This window comes from Mus pahari, chromosome 20 (assembly GCF_900095145.1).
Source record: "Mus pahari chromosome 20, PAHARI_EIJ_v1.1, whole genome shotgun sequence".
Classification (NCBI taxonomy): Eukaryota; Metazoa; Chordata; class Mammalia; order Rodentia; family Muridae; genus Mus; species Mus pahari.
Window position 1 is genome coordinate 42,426,594 of NC_034609.1, and position 18,589 is coordinate 42,445,182.

At 45.2% G+C, this 18,589-nt stretch overlaps 1 protein-coding gene across 1 annotated transcript in view; it reads left to right on the top strand.

Moving 5' to 3' along the window:
• The window catches only part of Cdh13 (cadherin 13), a 1,027,905-nt gene that overhangs the window by 922,178 nt on the left and 87,138 nt on the right, over window positions 1–18,589 (top strand). The window contains exon 9 of the mRNA XM_021220018.2: window positions 16,559–16,741. Coding sequence (XP_021075677.1) covers window positions 16,559–16,741 — 183 coding nt within the window. The remainder of the gene's footprint in view (window positions 1–16,558; window positions 16,742–18,589) is intronic.

Below are 18,589 nucleotides of genomic sequence, written 5' to 3' on the forward strand. Positions count from 1 at the left end.
TATATATATATATATATATATATATATATATATATATATATATGTTTACATTGCCGCAAGGCTTCCCCGTCTCACAGCCCCAGGACCCCAAGAATCACTGAGTGATCCCCAGCCCCAAATACCAGGAAGGTGAGTCTGAGAGGCCTTCCCTTGGTTAAGGGGCAATTAGGAAATTAAAAATTACTGGTTGGGACATTTGTGGCTACAAGAGACATAAACTCTCAGTGACTCAAGAGCCAAGAGAGTGGCTCTGTCGATGGAGATACAGACCTGGGAGAGACAAGCTACTGTAGAACAAAAGCTGTCTCTCTATTCCTGTTCCTCAGGATGACATTCCCTGTGACAGTCATGGCTTCTTTGCCCATCTTCTCTGTGCTTTAGGCAACAGTGTGTGCTAGACAGCGTATACTGTGTGCTCGACATTCATCTGGGTATCTTGTAAATCATCCTTTTGATGATTGCTCTAACCCAGTAAGTTCAATTCTGTTCATTAGTCCCATTTTCCCAATGAAAAATTGAGACTCAGCTATGCAGATAGCTCAGCGAATAAAGGGTTTGCTGTGAAAACATGGGAACCTGAGCTTGGATCCCCAGAACCCCCACAAAAATCCAGACACAGTGGCACTGGGGGACAGAGACAGGATGGTGCCTGATGCCCACACATGCACACACACACATGCACACACACACACATGTGCACACACAGACACACCAACACATGCATGTACTCATACATCAACACATTCATATACCACAGGAAAAAAAAAACCTGACTCACAGAAGACATTAGGCAAACAGCCAGCTAAGGAGATAGACCATCTCGTGACAATAAACACAGTCGGTTTTCTCGCTGGTCTCTTTCCAAATAACAAGTGTCCCTGGGACCCTCTTTCCCCATAGACCTGTACTCTATACAGCTACCCCAGGATCAGAGCCCAGAAATGAGGGAGAAATGTTCAGCCAGTCCTCCTTCTCTTGTGGTACCCAGTCCCCAAGGGGACAATGCCCAGCCATCTCTTCTTCCCGTGGGATTCGGATGTTCTCGGGAAGTGTGTGAGCCACTCAGGAAGAAGCCTGTGGCTGTGCCGGTGGGAATTACAACTGGGCCCGTGAGAGCAAGTGGAAATAGGAACCAACAGTGCAGAGACAATGGATTTCAGGCTGAGGCATTCGGGGGAGTTTAAATACAAATTAGAAGCTGCAAATCAGTTCCCAGTGTAAATCTGTACAAATCTCTCATAATAGGAGCAGAGGTTTCTCTTGTCCTTATTTGTACAGGGTGTTGGCATCAGGAGCCTAACCAAGTGTGTCGGTTCCCCGTGGCCCGGGAGATTAAAGATCCCTAGCTTCGATGGCTGTCAGTGCAAGCAGGGGACTGGCACCACGGGCACTGGGGACCCTTTCAGAGCTTTCAGTAACCCGATCAGTACCCCATAAAAACTGAGACCTAAGAGGCCCCCTCCGCGGTTCCCGTCCTTCGTGCCGTGGAAAGGGGGGCTTCAGAGATCGTCTTCTGTGGAAGCTGAGACAGCAGCTCAGGGAACCAGCCAAGAGCATGCATCTCCACCCACATGGAAGGTGAGGCAGGGGGCTGTGTGTGTGTGTGTGTGCCTACAATGGCCCAGATCTACACCCCTTCTCGCACGGAGTCGGCACACACACAACCATTCTGCTGCTTGGTATCCCACGGAAGGAACACGCGTGGCTTAGAGGTAGATGCTGAGATGAGAAACCCGCATCCAAGTGTGGATAAAACACCTCATTGTGTCTGATGGAGGACCCTCTGGTCAAGCATGAACCTGTTTGACAACCTGGGGACACTCCAAAAATACAAGAAACCAGGCACACAAAGCAACACTCTGTAGCCCATTGGAGGTAAACCGAGACAGGAGGCGGGTGGGCTTCTGCTGGAGGAGAGGGATTTGAGTTAGGGGATGGTGGACATGGATAATTTTACAAGGAGATGAGAATGTTCTAAAGTTGACTAAGGAAGTGGTGTGTATCTGTTTTGGTTGTTCACTTGGTTGGTGGTAGTGATTTTGTTGTTGTTTTGGGGTTTGAGGGGTTTTTTTGTTTGGGGGATTGTTTTGTTTTGTTTTGTTTTGTTTTGTTTTCAGGCCAGGTCTCACTGTGTTTCTCTGGCTAGCCTGGAAATTTCTATGTAGACCAGACTGGCCTATGAGCTCACTGAGATCCACCTGCCTCTGCCTCCTGAGTGCTGGGATTAAAGGCGTCCACCACCACACTGGGTGGTTGTAAAAGTCTGAGCATCATGAAAATTCATTCCACTGTATGACGTAAGTGGTAGAGTCTACAGTACATAAATTATACCTCAGTAAACCTGGTGGTAAAAACCCACAGCACTAGGTCTAAAGACTATATACATGCAGTCCCCCTGAGGACCCATCTCCTTGACCCCACCACCACCAGCCCTCCCCCACTCCCTGGGGCCTCAAGTCTCTTGAGGGTTAGGTGCATCTTCTCTCACTGAGGCCAGATCAGGCAATCCTCTGCTGTGTATGTGTTGGGGGCCTTGTACCAGCGAGTGTATGCTGCCTGGTTGGTGGCTCAGAGTCTGAGAGATCTCAGGGGGTCCAGGCTAGTTGAGACTACAGACTTCCTATGGAGTCACCCTCCTCCTTAGTTTCTTCCAGCCTTTCCCTAATTCGATCACAGGGGTCCCTGGCTTCTGTCCATTGGTTGGGTATTAACTATCTGCCTCTGACTCATTCAGGTGCTTGTTGGGCCTCTGGGGGTGAGGTGGGGGGACAGCCGTGCTAGACTCCTATTTGTAAGCACACTGTAACATCAGTAATAGTGTCAGGCCTTGGAGCCTCCCCTTAAGCTGGATCCCAATTTGGACCAGTCACTGGATCCCCTTTCCCTCAGTCTCTTCTCCATTTTTGTCCCTGTAGTTCTTTTAGACAGGAACGATTCTGAGTCAGAGTTTTTGACTGTGGGATAGCAACCCCATCGCTCCACATGATGTCCTGTCTTTCTACTGGAGGTGGACTCTACAAGTTCCCTCTCCCCACTGTTGGGCATTTCATTTAAGGCCCCTCCCTTTGAGTCCTGAGCATCTCTCATCTCCCAGGTCTCTGGACCATTCTAGAGGGACCCCCACCTCCTGCCTCCTGAGGTTGCTTGCTTCCATTCTTTCTGCTGACCCTCAGGGCTTCACTCCTGTCCCCCCACCTCCAATACCTGATCATGTTTCCTTTTCCCCTCCATGTCCCTTCTCCCACCCAGGTCCCTCCCTCCCTCTGCCCCCGTGATTGCTTTCTTCTCCCTCCCAAGTGAGATTGAGGCATCCCCACTTGGACCCTTCGGCTTGTTAACCATCTTGAGTTCTGTGGATCGTATCCAGGGTATTCTGTATTTTTTGGATTTTTTTGGCTAATATCCACTTTATTAGTGAGTGCATACCATGCATATCCTTTTGGGTCTGAGATACCTCACTCAGGATGATATTTTCTAGTTCTATCCATTTGCCTGCAGAACTCATGATGTCCTCATTCTTAATAGCTACATAGTATTCCATTGTGGGAATGAACCACATTTTCTGTATCTATTTTTCCATTGTGGGACATTGGGGTTGTTTCCAGCTTCTAGCTATCCCAAATAAGGGCGCTATGAACATAGTGGAGCACCCACATATGTACACACACACACACATCACAGACACTCATATATGGACACACATGCACACATTCCATCACAAGCACTCATGTGAACATAAATACACACATACACCACACAAACGGGCACCCACATGTTGACACAAATACACACAACGTGACTTTTCTGACCTCTACATCTTAGTTAAAGGAAACACAGAAAGTTGTGAATTTGCCCACAGGTAGAGGCCAAGCAGAATCCGTTCCTCCTGTCCATGAAAAACTATATGACCCAAACTCCAAAGTAGTTGGGGAAAGCCATATTGTTATCCCTGAAAGAGAGCTGATGAGGCAACTCAGTAGGTGAAGGGGCCTGCTGCTAAGCCTGACAACCCAGGTTCAATACCCAGGTCCTATAAGATGAAAGGAGAAAACCAACCCCTACTAGTTGCCTCTGGATACTGCTAATACACCATGGCATGTGCAGCATGCACACAAACACACACATGTATAAATAAATATATAAATATATATGTGTGATATAATTATTTAAATACCCGTTCTCCATCTACACTTAAGTTGGTGCCAAATGAAGATCTCTACAGAAAATTGCTTTCTTTTCAAAATTAATTTCTTTTCAATTTCCTTTATCTTGTTAAAAGAACAAATTTGTTTTTATATTTCCTTTCATTTTTATTACTTCTTAAGTTTTACTTATTTTTATGTGTTTGGGTGTTTTGTTTAATGTCTGTGAACCATGTACATGCAGTACCTACAGAAACCAGAAGAGGGCATCAGATCCCCTGAACCTGAAATTATAGATGTTTGTGGGCCTGCATGTGGGTGCTAGGTTCCTTGCAAGAGCAGCCAGTATTTAACTACTGAGCCATCTCTCCAGACCCATTTAACTTTTTAATTTAAATAAATTAAAATTGAGAATTCCATATATGAGTGTTGTATTCACAGGTTTCCATGTCCCCTTCTACCTACTCCAGATTCTCACACACACACACACACACACACACACACACACACACACACCAAATACCTGAACTGAAAGAGGTGCTCATGTCCCTGGAAACAGGATGCCCAGTGTAGCCTTTAAATGAGAGGGGCAGGAAGAACAAGGTGTATTTGTTCTGTGGTCCTTTTTCTAATTTTATTTTTTCATCCACTGTTTGCTGTTTAATATTTGCTGCCTGAGACAATGATCTTCAGATTTCTTTTTTAGCAACAAATTTTTTTCCAAGAAAGATCTTAGGCAGGAGCTGTAACAAACAAAGCATAATTAATGGCTCCCGGGGCAGTTTCCATGGTTTTTATTTAGAGGGAAACCCTGGCTGTGCAGGTAGGATATCTGGTCTACCTCACAAGCAGGCTCCACTGAACACAATTTGAAATCCAACTGCTTAGGTTTCCTGATGGTCTTCTGATGCTGTGTTCATTTTGTTTTGTAAAGGGGAAAAAACTGTTATTTGAGATTTTTCTAACCAGGGGGGAAAAAACTAGTTTTTTCCAGTCCTGACAGTTTTTGTGTCTGCGGGATGGCAGAGGTAAAATCCCATAGACTATGGCTTCTTTAGCTTCTTCTACTCATAACTGCTTTGCACCCCCCCCCCAAAAAAATGTTCATATATCCCTCAATATGCACATATGTAAACTAGGTTACAGGGCTAACAAGATGAGTCAGTGGGTAAAGGTGCCTGCCACCAAAACTGATGGCCTGAGTTCTACATGAGGTCTCTCATGGTAGAAGGAGAGAATGGACTCCAGAAGGTTGTCCTGTAATGTCCACACAGCCTTTATGGCATGTTAAGGTGTGTGCATGCACACACACACACACACACACACACACACACACACACACACACATACACAGTGTTTTAAAACTTGCATAGAAGCACTGGTACAGGAGAGAAACAGAATAGTTTCTGGTAGAATTTAGTGTCTAGTGGAAATCAGGAAAGGATTTTAATTGTGTTTCCTTCAGAAAAGTTCATCTTTTAGAGATGTGGATGCAGCAGGGAGGGGCGGTCACATGGATGATCTACCAGACATGAGTTAGTCACTGACCCGGGAGGCAGGCTCTTGGAGCTCATTATTCCATCTGCCTTTTAGAAAGTGAAAATGACCTTTAATAAGATTCCAAAGAGAAAAGAGAAAACATCTGTGGGACTCCAGCCACTGTCAGGTGTACCTTACACAGTGAGTCCTCTGAACATCTACCAGGCAGTGTCCATTGTGGCCACATTGTTGAGGGCAGAGAAGCCCACAGGAGGAGGCTGGGGCGAAGACAACACTGATGATGGCCACAGAAACAGCTCATAGGAAGGGAAGCAGGGCTTGGAGATCAGCCAGCAATAGAACATTTCCTAAGCTGTCTTGGAACAAAAGCCCATCTAGTTTTTCCTCTCAGTATCTCTCTCCATTCACTGGCTTCCCTGTGCATAATGGATTTCTCTGATAAGTCAGTGCAAATGGAGGGAAAATGGCCAGACCAGGCTCAGATGCTCAAAAATGTGTATTTCTCTAAGTTATAATTCATACATGTATATGGGTGCATTCATGGGGGGGGCGTGTACTCGTACATGCAGGTGCTTGATTTTTATTTTTTAGAGTCTCTTACTAAAGCCCAGAGATCATTCAGTCACAAAACACGCACATACACCCATACACTCATGCACACATATACATATATACAACACATATATACACACAAATATACACACATACAAACATATACACATATACACATACCTATACACATACAAGCATACATACACACATGCACATATGCACATATACATGTAGACACATGCACAGACACACATGTACATACACACATGCACCTATACACATTCACACATGCACAGACACACATACATATACACACATATACACACACATGCACATATGCACACACACATACATACACACATATACACATTTTAGATAGAGTCTCCTACTAAAACCCAAAGATCATTCTGTCACAAAACACACACATATACACACTCATACACACACATATACACACATATAATACATATATACACATACATATAAACATATGCACATACATACACTCATATGCACATGCAAACATACATACATACACACATATACACACATATACGTGCACACACATGCTGAGATTACAGACACATACCACCAAGCTTTTTGACATGTGTGCTGGTGATCTGACTCAAATTTTCATGCTTGTGTGACAATCACTTTACTGATCAGCTGTCTTTCCAGCTCTACCACAATATTTTCTGATGTATTGTCAATCATTTCTGAGGGAAAGCCAAAGGGTGTTGAAAGATAAAATGGCCTTTATTTAGAAAAATATACATATAACTATATGTTCTGTTTTATATAATAGCTATTTATGCAAAGGTACATAGTTTTATTTTGTCTTTTGTCTGTAGTATGAGTTAGGGGTCAAGATTCATTATTTTTCACATGCAATACATAAATGACCCAGTGTTTACCACAATGATCATTAGATACAACATAAAACACATCTAGAATAAGAATTATCCACAGTTATGACAGTAGAGAACAGTTTTTTCAGAATTTATAGATAGCAAATAGCCTTGTGTGTAAAATACATGAAGCAAGCAGTGCCCAGGGACATGGTCCCACTCATTTAAGGCAGTGTTTCCGGCAGAACCCTCAGCATGCAATGGACAGTCGGTGGATACTTGTTAAGATGAATCCTTGCACTTCTCCATCCTACATTGGCTGCTGATTACAGGCAGAAGAAATCCAGGTAGCTTACAATGTAGGTCATCATCATTAGCCCCAGGCAATGGAGGGTCTGTTGTTAGAATCCAGCAAGGATTAGCATGTCTGTGAGTGTTGGATAAACATCACTAAGAACAAAGCTTTGTTCGCATGCACAGAGAGAAACAAGATGCATATGCATGTAACTTCATTATAAAGTAGACTACGGGAAGAATGAAGTGTCACGGTAGGGCTGAACCACCCTGTCCAATTTATTATGAAGAATTTGTATGTTACATAGCATACTCTGCCCTTGTTATCAATGCTAACAAATTCTAATCCCCTGTCCTAGTGTCTATTCCCATGACAGATGCTCTGATAAAAGCAGCTTAGGGGAGGAAAGGAATTTATTTGGTCTGTTATTCCAGGTTACAGTCCACTGTCGTGGGGAAGTCAAGGCAGGAGCTTAAGGTACTGTGTCCACGGGCAAGCATTTAGAGTAGTGTGTATACCCATGCCGTTGACGGTCTGCGCATGCTCAACTGGCGTAGCCATGCTGCCATTTGCCTGCGCATGCTCAGCTGGCTTCTTTCAGTCTTAGATCGTCCAAGGCCCAGATGACACCCACATTCAGGGTGGGTTCTTCCACATCAATAATCAAGACAATACCCTTCAGCCAGGCCCACATGCCAACCTAACCTAGATGATCCTTCAGTTAAAACTCTCTTTTCAGGTGGTTCCAGGTTGACATCTTAAACTTACCATCACACCTGTTACTATATACACTATGCGACGTGCCAGGCTCTTTCAGTGCAGTCTATCGTATTTATAATAATCACAGTCTTTACCCGTTCCACTCTGAGCTCGAGATTAGGTTCCTCCAGGAAGCCATATCCTTTATGTAAATACAAAGTCATGAACATGTTTGCTAGTTAGATTTCTCGCAGACTTTACCTTGCCTCTTTATCCTTGGAAATAAATAAGGATTAGAGCGATCCCTGATACTTTATCTTTTAATTTTGCAAAGCCAAGGCTCAAATGAGCGAGTGGCAGCTTTCCAAGTTCAACGTCAGCACTCTAAACAGTCCGTTCTCTGTAGGATCAGGCAAGACCCTGAGCCGCCTCTGCTCTTGCTTCCTGCTGACCTGCAGCTTTCCAGGCGGGAAGTGAGCCGGGCATTGCTCTCCAGGCTAACATGCAGACTGACCATTCTAGTGGGGAGGGGCAGGGGAAGCAGCCATTCTGTATGTATTAAATTCAAGTCCCTGGGAAGAAGCCTGGGGGGAAGAAAGGAGCTCTAGGTTTAGAATGTTCAAAAAAAAATACAGTGGAGAGCGATGAAGGAAGACACCCATCGTAGTCTTAGTCAGGGTTTCTATTGCTATGAAGAGACACGGTGACCATGGTAACTCTTACAAAGGAAAAGTATTTCATTGGGGTTGGCTTAGTTCAGAAATTTAGTTCTTTAATCATCATGATGTGAAGCATGGGTTAGGCAGACATGGTGCAAAGAGGCAGCTGAGAGTTCTACGTCCAGATCTGATGGCAGCAGGAAGAGAGACAGACAGACAGACAGATAGACAGACAGACAGAATGTGTCTGGCTTAAGCATCTGAAATCTCAAAGCCCCACCCCTACAGGGACACACTTCTTCCAACAAGGTCACACCTACTTCAACAAGGCCACATCCCCTAATGGTGCTACCCCTTACGTGCCTATGGGGACATTTTCATTCAAACCACTACAACACCTGACATTGGCTTCTGGCCTCCATACTCATGTGCACTTGTAGCCACACACAAAAATAAATTAAAATTAAAATAACCCAAGCCCCCATCTTCCTAATGAGGATCTCCATGGCCAACTCAACCTCATTTTGATGGTCATTGAAAAACTCACCCACTTTCCAAAGAAAAAGGGTAAAACATTTCAGTTCAGAACTCAATGAGCTTACAGACTTCCAGGCATGGTCCCAAACCACCGAGCCACCGGCCCACACTGGTTGTACAAAACTGTGTTTTACATCTGGTGTTTGATTTGCTACACAGTTTAACAGAAAAATAACTTTATCTATTTTTTTTTCTAATTAAAAGAAGTGATGTTACAATCCATAACTACTGCAGCTCTGCTTTGGTAAATTAATGCCTATCTATTGTTTTTAAATCACAAAAGTGAACATGGCTATAGAAATGTAAAATGGTACTATTTCATTTTAATCTATTTAATTTTCCCATTCTTGAATTACATAATGGGGTTAAAACATTGAATAGAATTAATAGAATGAGTATTTAATTAAGCAGTAATGAGTTTCTAAATGGATGCTTGAGGAAACTGGCTTCACGGTTATGCAAGAATCAGATAATAGTCTTAACAAAGAGTATAATAACTGTGTTGGAATGTTTTTTTTATATATTTAAAGATTTTTATTTTTTTTTCATTATTCTCTCAGGAGTATTTGAACATAACCCAGTTTCTTGACTGTTTCTAGGCAAATCTAAACGCCTTTCTCTAGCTCCCAGCACACCACACCATCGAACTCTACCAACAATGCTCCTCGGCCCATTGTGAAGCCATTCTCAATGGAGCCCCTGTGTTCTGCCCACACCCTCCTTCCTTCCTCTGGCCTTCTCAGCCTCTCCGGTGGCCTGGTCTTTGCCCCTGCTCTTTCGGGTGCCAGTAGTGAATGCTTTTGTTCTCTTTACCTCAGTCAGGTTTCTCTTCTTTCACTTTCTGGGGGGTTCTTTCCCATGCGCTTCCTCAAACTGGTACGGGTACCCGCCCCCACCAGCACAATGCTGCAGGCTCTCCTAGATCTATGCCCCTTTTCTTGGAGCAGTGAACATCCTTTTGTAGTTATACATTTCTTTTCTATCTGCTTCTCTTTCTGTTCTATAAATCCACTATAAAATACACTATATCTGCTCAGATAGAAGAATGGATGGATGAATGGATGAATGGATGGATGGATAAAGGTAGAGGGTGAATTGGTGAATGAAGGATAAATAAAAGATGGACAAATGGGTAGTTGGAGAAACGGACAATTGAATTACTAAATATATGGATGTTAAATGGATGGAAGTTGAGTAGTTAGACAAAAGATGGATGGAAGATGAATGAAGGATGGATGGATGGATGGATGGATGGATGGATGGATGGATGGATGGATAAATGGATGCATTTGTCCATTGATGGATGGATGGACAGATGGATGAATGGATAAATGGATACATGGATGGATGCATGAATGGATGGATGCATGGATGATGGATGGGTGGGTGGATGGATAGATGGATGATGGGTAGATGGATACATGGATGATGGATGAATGGGTGAGTGGATGGATGATGGATGGATAAATGGATAGATGGACAGATGCATGGATGCATAGGTACATGGGCAGATGATGGGTAAATGTAGCTATCTCTAAGAACATGTAAGGCTAAGAGTGTTGGCACACATCTTTAACTCCAACACTTGGGTGGCAGGTGGATTTCTCTGAGTTCAGGTTAGGTTAGTCTATAAAGAGAGTTCTAGGACAGCCAACGCTACCCAGAGAAACCCTGTCTCAAAACAAAAACAAAACAAGAAGACAAAATAGAGCTTGTGAGGTCCACAGTACATGCTCCTGGGAATTTCTAGGACACCTCTCTCCCCCGTTTCATATGGATTGCACACATTAACATGGTGTCCTATGGCAGCCCCTTTAGTAGGTGCAACAGGCATGGAAATCTCTCTGTTGTGAGAGAAGTTGCAGTCGTGTCTCACACACGGGTGACTTATGTATTGACTTTATCAGTTCATAAACTCATTGGTCCATCTGTCAGATCTTCAAACCTGACCATATGCTACTCACTGTGTTTTGTTCTGAGCAGCAGATCTTGTCCCTCCACCAGCCACCACTGGATTTTAATGCTAGGCCCTGCGAAGGGGAGGGGCCTTTGAGAATCAAGGAAAATTGTAATTCATTTCCTCGGACCATAGAATGGTTTTTTTGGTTTTTTTGGGTTTTTTGTTTTTGGTTTTTCGAGACAGGGTTTCTCTTTATAGCCCTGGCTGTCCTAGAACTCACTTTGTAGACCAGGCTGGCCTCGAACTCAGAAATCCGCCTGCCTCTGCCTCCTGAGTGCTGGGATTAAAGGCATGCACCACCACGCCCAGCTCTAGAATGTAATATTTAAAGGCCATAAAATTATGGAGAGCCCAATGAAGGCAAAACTTAAGAATCAATAGACCTCTCATTTATTATTCTCTCATACAATACATCCTGACCACAGACCCCCCCCTCCTTCTACTTCTCTCGTCCTCCCCCCCACCTCCCCTCTCCCCCAGATCCACGGCTCCTCTGTTTTCCTTAAGAAAAGAGCAGGCCTCCCAGTGGTGTCAACCAGCACTACATAACACGATGTGGTAAGACTAGGCATAAGCCCTCATATCAAGACTGGATGAAGCAACCCAATATGAGGGAAAGGGTTCCAAGACCAGGCAAAAGAGTCAGAGACACCCTTACTCCTACTGTTAGAGATCCTACAGAAACCACAGCATGTATTCAGAGGACCTAGCATCGACCTATGTTGGCTCTGTGGCTGCCACCTCTGTGTCTGCAAGCCACTGTGAGTCTTGCTTAGTTGAACCTTTGGGCAATGTTCTTCTGGTGTCCTACTTCTGTGACTCCTATCATCCTTCCCACCCTCTTCTACTCTTCTACTTTCTTTTTTTTTAAGATTTATTTACTTATGTATATGAGTACACTGTAGCTGTACAAATGGTATGAGCCTTCATGTGGTTGTTGGGAATTGAAATTTTTTTAGAACCACTCACTCTAGTCAACCCAAAGATTTACTTATTATTATACATAAGTACAATGTAGCTGTCTTCAGATATACCAGAAGAGGGTGTCAGATCCCATTACAGATGGTTGTGAGCCACCATGTGGTTGCTGGGATTTGAACTCAGGACCTTCGGAAGAGCAGTCAGCGCTCTTACCCGCTGAGCCATCTTGCCAGCCCACGCTTCTACTTTCTCTCTAAGCTGTGACTGATGTTTGGCTGTGGGTTTCTGCATCTGCTCCCATCAGTTGCTGGATGAGCACTCTCTGACGATGATTGGTCTAGACACCAATCTATGAGTAAAACAGACTATCTTTAGATAACATTTCGCCGACATTTTTTTAAAAAAAAATCAGTCGTATTTGGTTCTAATCTTGGTCTCTGGGCCATCTGGCTTCCAGTTCCTGGCCATTCAGGCAGTGTCAGATATGGGCTCCCTCTTGTGGCTTGAGCCTCAAGTTAGACCTGTCCTTGGTTGGCCACACCCACAAGCTCTGAGTCACACTTGCCCCAGCACACCCTGCAGGCAGGAAAGTCCGGGAGGTTTGTTGTTGAGTTGGTGTCCCAGTCCCACCAGTAGAGACTTGCCCAGTTACAGAAGATGACAGGTTTGGGCTCCTGTGTCCATCATTACTAGGAGTCACCCTCCAGGGGACCCTAGAGCCACCCTCATAGGTTCCAGGAAGTTTCCACTGCACTAGATTTCCACATTGCTCTCTAAATGGCCCCTGTTCCAGTCACCTCTTTCAACACACACACACACACACACACACACACACACCACCCTGGTCTACTGACAGAGTCTATTCTATTTCCCTTCCCCAGGGAAATCCATGTGTTCTCCCTCCCCTCAAGCCCTCCTTGTTACTTAGCTATGTACTGTAGTGTGATTATCCTTTACTTAACAGCTAATATCCACTTATAAGTGAGCACATGCCACGTTTGTCTTTCTAGGTCTGGGTTACCTTGCTCAGCTTTGCCTGCAAATTCAGACCAGGACTGATAGCATGGCTATAAGTCATTTAATATATATAATATATACTAAAAGAGTTTTTAGCCTGCGTTTGGTCCAGGTGGCCCACCCATGGCCGTCCCCCTGCAAAAAGGTGACGAATCTTGCTGTTCAGTCCATGAGGCTGGATAGCTCGGGAGCCCCAGTCTAACACACGAATCATGGAGGGCTCCCAGAGAGCTGATCTTCCGTCTACATTGGAATCCCAGAGAGGCTGGTTTAATGGCTGAAAGAGCCTCCCTTAGCAACAGGATAGAGGAACTCGCCAGCAAGGAAGAGGGCAAGCAGACAAAAAGCCTCCTCCTCCTCCTTCCATGTCCTTTTATGTCAGCCACCACCAAGAAGTGTCACCCGTGGAGGCTGTGTCCTCCTGTTTCAGGTAGTATGGTTAAGAAAGTCCCTCATGGGCTGGAAAGATGGCTCAGCGGTTAAGAGCACTGGCTGCTCTTCCAGAGGTCCTGAGTTCAAATCCCAGCAACCACATGGTGGCTCACAGTCATCTGTAATGGGGTCTGATGCCCTCCTCTGGTGTGTCTGAAGACAGCTACAGTGTACTCACATAAAATAAATAAATATTTTTTAAAAATTGGCCATCACATAGAGTCCACAAAAGCCACCAAGGAATGAGAGAGATCAGTCCAACTCTGGCTTCCAGAATATGCAGGCGAGTAGAACATCAGGTGTCAGCCAATGACTCTGCCCCTCGGTCCCTCAGTCCCTCGGGGGTTTAACTCTTCTGCATTCTCTCTCAGCCCTCACTTCTGCTCCCACCTCCTGTATTTAAAACCATTCGCTTACTTGACAAGCGGCTCCTGAGTCCCTTCCATGTCCTGAGCACCGTGGGAGGAGCTGGTGCCAAAGCCTCTGGCCACCTCAAGCCATTATTTGTATAGTGGTGTCCTCTTGACCATGAGACACTCACCTGCTCTGCCTGGGTACCCTCTCGATTATGTGTTAGACGTAACACCTTGTCTACCTAACTGGAGAGTTCGGGCCATAGCACATCCCAGTTTCCTAAAGAGCCCGCATCCTGAGAACAGCAAGGACCACAGCGATGAGGAGGGACAGGACTCCAGTGTCTTGCTGTAGATATACCAGAGGAGTAACCTGAGTGATGGATCCTACGTGGCCTTAGCAACAGACTGATTGAAACCAGAGCTTACTAAAACTCAAGATAAGAAGGTCTGGTCCTTGACTGATGGTAGGGCTTGGGAAAGAATCCTTCCTTTACTTTCTCCTCTCCTTCATCTTCATCTGCAATCTGAAGGGATTAGGGAGGCCTGGTGTCACCACGGCCCATTCTGAACACACAGCAGACAGAGTTGTTGATGACATCACTCATCCCCACTGAGCCCAGATTCTCTGAAGGCATCCCTTAACACCAAGACCAGCTGCCTCCTCCATCCACAAGGGCCGATGGTGACACACCTAGACTTGAGCCCTTCGTGCCTCTCACCTTAGTCTGTGCATTAGAATTATCTGAGCTTCCTCTTGAGTCTTTGGTCTAGCCCTAACCAACTGAATGAGCATAGAACCCAGGAAATATCATCAAACCTCATAGGGAACTCCAGTGTGCAGGTAGGACTTGGAGCCACAAACATGGTTTCTGGCTCAGGAATCCTGTAAGTTGTTTTGGTTTTGGTTTCTGGCTTTTTTGTTTGTCTGTTTCTTGTTTTTGATTTAGTTTTCGGTTATGTTTGTCTCCTTTTGGGAATTGAAGGACAAAAGAATAGTAGCAACTTTTCCATAAACAGGAATCAGAGGAATGGGGTCAAAGTAGTTACTACTGGGGCCATTTCTATATGACGGCATCCCCTATGGTCCTTCTCCAGCAGCTGAGTTCCACACTGGTATACATCCTCAGAATCTTATGAGCTGCCCAGGTTTGCTCAGATGATGTAGACAAATTAGTTTTCATCCCTGCCCCATCCCTCCCCCAAAACCAAGCCTCAATATCAAGGCTCCTGATTAATGATTTAAAAGTCAATGAATCAGTGGCTGTTTGCGAAACCTCATCTCTCAAATTACTCCTCTTTGAACACAAGGCCTTTTTGACATCATCCTACCGTGTCTGGATTCTCACTGCTACTAATTGAAATTCCTGGATATTTCCTCATCTTGTCAGCTCCTTGGTCGTGCCTGTTTATGAAATATTTGCAAAGAGATTACTGTCCACCTGAGTGTGTCAGAGGTAAACGCCAAAACAATACTTCATGTTTTCCCCCAGCTCAAAATGCTTCTGATAGCGCGTAAGATTCTCTGTCGGTGGGAATGCTCATTTTTCATGGATTGATTGATTCCCAACACACCCACATGCAACAAGTATCTGAGATGTGGTACAATTAAAACCAAGGCTCCCAGCTGCAAACATCCGTGTTTCTTAGCAAATAGCCTTTTAGTCTTGTGGGCAATGGGAGAGAAACTAGGCAGGGCAGGATTGATTCTCCTCATTAGAGAGTGGGGCAGGGTGTGGCAGGGCAGGATGGGAGGCAAATATTATGGATCCAACTTCAGGCCCTCTACTTAAGACCTGCGATCTGCTGATCAGGTCATCATGAGTTTGAGGTAGGCAAAGCAGCAATAACAACACACATAAGGGCTGGAGAGATAGCTCACTCAGTAAGGTACTATGGCCCAAGCATGAGACCCTAAATGGGATCCTTATAAACCCTCATTTAAAAAGACAGCCAGGTACTTATAATCCCAGTGACAGTGAAGCTGAGACAGGAGGATCCCTTGGGATCCCTGGTTTGTCAGTCTAGCCTAAACCAATGAGAGACACTGCCTCAAAGGCACCAAGGAAGGCAGATAAGACTGTTCTCTTACCTCTACACACATGGCCACACCCATCTAAACATACACCCACAGGCACACATACACACTTAATAGTAAATCATGAAAAACAATGTATGCAATGGCTCACACTCCACAGGAGCTCACTTCTTATCCAACAGTAATTCAGAAAAAAAAAAGTGCTCCTGGTTCCTAGTTGCCCCCCTCCATAAGAAACTGAAGGCACAAGTTTCTTCATCCTGCGACTCCATCCTCCCTGGGGACTCCTGGCTGTGTGCTTTCCACCAGGCAGAGGGAGAAAGAATTGAAAAGAGGGTACAGTTTTCTCAACCTCTTCTTTAACCGGGCAACATCCTTCCACCATGTCCTGCCTGAGCTAAGTTTGTCCCACAGCCTTGCCTGAGCCCAGGGAAAGCTGATTTGTGGAACACAGCTTCTTCTTGATCATAATTCCTGTGTTGTTTGTTATTAAATGAGATGATATGTGTAGCATTCTTTATGTCGTGTACACAGGTAAGCTCTGTCATCGGTGTGTGCTAGATACATTTCAGTACACTGACTACGGCCACCTGCTTTGTCTACAGTTTCAAGCCACAGTGGAAGAGGGAGCTGTGGGAGTCATTGTCAACTTGACAGTGGAAGACAAAGACGACCCCACCACAGGAGCCTGGAGGGCCGCCTACACTATCATCAATGGAAATCCTGGACAGAGTTTCGAGATCCACACCAACCCACAGACCAACGAGGGCATGCTCTCTGTGGTCAAGGTAAGGGTGCTCCTCGGAGGCGTCTCTGTCCTCCCATGAACAGTTACAGCCCCATGAAAGAGTTGAGAAAGTCATGGCTGGATTCTGCCATTTCTCCCTGGACGCCCAGAGAGGAACATAGGAAGCTTAGAGCCTTTCCCTTCAAACATTCTGGTAGATGGCCCTGTTTGTTTCTAAGGCAGGGAAGGACAATAAGAGAGGGCAGAGCACCTGTCCCTAGACAGAGCACCTGCCGTACCACGTTTTCTGTGCCTCAGTTTACTTATGTATGAGAAGCCACGGTTAATGTAGCATCTAATTAAGGATTGGTTGTCTGGGTCCCTTCTGCTTGCTGTGACAAGGGGTCATGGTCTGGATAGCTGCCTTAGTTTCTTTTTGAAGCTGTTATTGGAAAATAGATAGATAGATAGATAGATAGATAGATAGATAGATAGATAGATAGATAGATAGATAGATAGAACTCTGACAAGAGCCAGTTAAGGTAAAAGGTTTAACTTTGTCCATCATTGGGGATGGGGAGGTGGACATCACAGCAGCAGGGGCTTGAAACAACTGATGATACAACATCTGTAGTAAGGAACTAGAGCACAAGGAATAAATGTGCCCACGATGTCCAGCCCCCTTTCTCTAGTTGGTACCGTCTGGATCCCCTGCCTAGGGAATGGCTCCAGCCACAATGGAGAAGACCTCCCAGGTCAGATAACTTAATCAAGAGTAGCCCCCACAGGCGTGCCCAGAGCCCCGCCTCTTGAATGATTATAGGTTCTGTCAAGTTGTCAGTTCACCCTGACCGCTGCCATGGTGGCTGATTAGCAGGGCGAATTTGTTACTTGAGGTTCTGCAGGCTGGAAGGTCCATGATCTCAGTGCCTAGAAAATTCAAGCAGGTGTCTGCATCTGCATAAATGATACCTCCTTACAACATCCCCATCACTGGATAGGGAGGGCCAGCTCTTCCATTTACAGAGGCAATGTCCCCTGACCAGCTTACCTCCTAATGATATGCCCCCCCCCACATACACACACACATACACTTACTGTGACTTCAGGATATGAATGGCAGAGGGGCAGGGGCATGTCCAGCTCTTAGCACTGTGAAGACTTCATGAACAAATATGTAATATGTTCGACAGAACCAGCTACTTCCAGTCTGTGTCAGTTTGGTACAGCGTGTGAGCATACATTTCGTGTGTGACCTTTGTCTGTGATCTGCCGTGACCACTGACTCTGGTACTGATATGATACAGTTGCTCAGAGGACTCTGCAGTAGGAGACTATCTACAAAGAGAAGTGTGGCTTGATCACTGAAAGTCCATCAAGGGGCTCGGTGAGCAAAAAAAAGCTGAAGGTGCCATCAGGACTGGCAAATCCTGGGCCTCAAAGGGAGACTCCACCTCTTATCCCAGCTTCTAGAGGCCACCGTGGCCCGAGCCTCATGGCCCTTCCAATATCTCCAGATCAGACACAGCCTCTCAGTTGCTGCTCCTTGATATCTGTCATCCTGCCTACCACATCTTTTGTTCAGTCGCTCTTCCACAGAGCCTTGTGATCCCATCAGGTCTACTGAGTGGTCTGAGATAATCTCTCATCTTGGGGTCTCTCATTTAACCAAGTCTACAAAGTCATTTTTGCCTTAGACTCTTAGAACTGAGAACTATGGAAACGTTATCCTCCCTACCCCTGACTCTGTGCTGGTCTGTCGTCTGTGACTGTGGTAAAACACTGGCCCAAAGTAGCTTGGGGGAAGAAAGGATTTGTGGCAAATTATCCTTCCAGGTCACAGTCTATCAATGACAGAAATCAGAGCAGGATCACTCTCTCTCTCTCTCGCTCTCTCTCTCTCTCTCTC